A 2,524-nucleotide genomic window follows, 5' to 3' on the forward strand; every position below is an offset into this window, starting at 1 on the left:
TCTTCGGAGCTGTTGCCGCTGGGCAGCCTTCCTGTGGTGTGGCATGTGTCTTCCCCCACATCTGCTACCTTGCTTAATCTCATGTATCTCAAGAGACATTGACTCAAGAACATACTACACGAATCCTATTTCATAGCTATAACAAAAAGAACTCATTGATAAATGGTATTGTAGCTAGAGGCATCCAGGCTAGGATTGACAACAAAATGGACCATTTCAGCGGGCGACAATTCAAGCCATAATACACATTACCATTAGTTGCCATAATGTCAACTTCTACTCATGGTGACCCCAGATGTGCCAAGGTAAAACTGGACTTCACAGGACTTTTGATGGTTGACGTTTCAGAAGTACTTATCAGGCCCCTCTTCCACAGTACCTCTGTGTGGTCTTGGATCTCCAATCTTTTGGTCACCAGCCATGTGTACTTAACTGCTTGTCCCACCCAGGGACTCCGATGGAATAGTATTCAGCAACAAGAAGGGGTGAAGTACTGCAACATGAATAAACGTTGAAAACATTATGCTAAGTGAAAGAAGCCAGTCACTAAAGACTCTATACGGTATGAGTCCATTTATGTGAAATGTCCAGAAAATCACAGAGGCAGGATGTAGATGAGTAGTTGCCCGGGGATGGGGGGGTCAGGGGGAGGGCAGGAGGAGAATAGAGAGTGACTCCTAGTGGATACAGAGTTTCTCTTGTGGGGATGATGAAAATAATCTAAGAATATAGTGATGGTTGTACAATTCTGAATCTTCTAAAAACATTGACTTGTACATTTTTGTAGTATGTGAATGTTATCTTAATAAAGCTGTTACAGTAAAAAAGAAAATAGATCATCTAAGCAGAATTATTTCTTTCCCCCAAGACCCTATACTAGAAGGCCAGGGAATCATGATGTGCTTGTGATCATATGAAGTGAGTTTATTCAATAGCTCTGAAACCACATGTGTTAAGTCTTATGACATAAAATATCCCAAACTTAAGTGACTTTTCTTACATCTTTTAAAACAGCCTCAGAAGTATATAAGATAAACTTTATCTTTCCAAATGGAGACAAGTATGGTAAGAATACATTTCAATTACTTTTTCTATACAGACTAAAATTAAGTGGCATTAAGAGTAAAAACCAACAACAAAACCTCATTTTATTAAAACTACTAACAAGATATTAAATCTTTTCTATATTACGTCTTTTAGATTAACTTAGAAATACTAATAGATGAACAGATTTTAAAATCCAAGCTCCAGTGATAAGTGCAGACCGATCATGCCTTGGAAATCTAGAGGAGCTGTCAGTTTTCCTGGTCCTTGGGTCTGGATGGCTGCATGAGCTCGAGGCCCAGGGATCTCGCTGTGCTCTCATTGGTCTCTCTTCTAGGGGCCCTATGAGATCCACAGGGTGTCGGTGTGAGTAGACTTAGAGATAAATCCTGCATTACTTGTCATTGTTCCCGGATAGTCTCTCCATTTCAGTGTTTCTCTCGTTAAGATGGTGACTGTACAAGAACATCTTCTGGAATCTTTGAGAGAAATGGAATCGGGATTCATACCACCCCTAATGGGATTATTTATACAGGAAGCTGGAAAGATGACAAGGTAGTACTATTTTTATTATTGACAATAGAGAAGTAACCATTTTGGGTGTTCCCAGATAGTTTTTCCATTAATTAAAATCTACAATTATACATTACTATTTATAATAGAATTAATTCATTTTTATATCTAATTTGTTTTAAATGAGTAATATTAAATTTATACAGAAAATTCATCACCATCATTTTTCTCTCCCATTTACTGAGTAAAGCTAAACCCATTATATCATTTTCCATTTAATCTTCAGAATCTCATAGGTAAGAATCACTGTTGTATACTGTCCAATTGATTGAATTCAAAGCAATCCTTTACTTAATGACATTAATTCTCCTGCTCAAATGAGGCAATTCAGACTCAGGGCCCTTGGCTAACTACCAAAGATCAACTAAACCCACTCAATGGAGTCAATTCTGACTCAGTGTCTTGCCTAGCTCATAAGCAATAGAATCAGAATGTGCATCCAGGTCAGCATGAATCCGAATCTGCCATCTTAACAAGTACTTGTATTGTTTCCTGAACTAACTGAAGTGGTTGCCCTTTAAATTTTGAATACTCAAAGTATCTCAAGGACTACTATTATCATCTTCCTGGACCCTCTAAATATTCATGTTTATTGAATGAGCTTCATAAGTAGATACACTTGAAGGACAATGACTAAAGCATTGTTTTTGCTTTTTGGAACTCAAGGGTGATATAATGGTAGCATAAATAATTAACTTTGTAGATTAACTCCTATACTTGTGTTTGTAGTCCCATTTTGTTGTGTTAATGAAGCAGGGTTAGTATAGAATGTGTTTTCCATCTGTGTCTTTTGAGATCCGTGTTTCCCCGAAAGTAAGACATCCCCCGAACATAAGATCTGCTTACAGTTTTGCCTCTCACTGAAATATAAGGCACCTCCGAAAATAAGACCTCCCCCAAAATAAGG

At 37.7% G+C, this 2,524-nt stretch overlaps 1 protein-coding gene across 1 annotated transcript in view; it reads left to right on the forward strand.

Annotated features, from left to right (window-relative positions):
* Positions 1 to 389: 389 nt before the first annotated feature.
* The window catches only part of MORN2 (MORN repeat containing 2), a 6,921-nt gene continuing 4,786 nt past the window's right edge, over positions 390 to 2,524 (forward strand). Inside the window, exons 1-3 of the mRNA XM_004711172.2 lie at positions 390 to 562; positions 1,015 to 1,065; positions 1,493 to 1,599. Of these exons, the coding sequence (XP_004711229.2) occupies positions 523 to 562; positions 1,015 to 1,065; positions 1,493 to 1,599 (198 nt within the window). The 5' untranslated portion in view covers positions 390 to 522. The remainder of the gene's footprint in view (positions 563 to 1,014; positions 1,066 to 1,492; positions 1,600 to 2,524) is intronic.

Source organism: Echinops telfairi, unplaced genomic scaffold, assembly GCF_000313985.2.
Source record: "Echinops telfairi isolate 266 unplaced genomic scaffold, ASM31398v2 ScPeMD7_10;HRSCAF=50, whole genome shotgun sequence".
Taxonomy (NCBI): domain Eukaryota; kingdom Metazoa; phylum Chordata; class Mammalia; order Afrosoricida; family Tenrecidae; genus Echinops; species Echinops telfairi.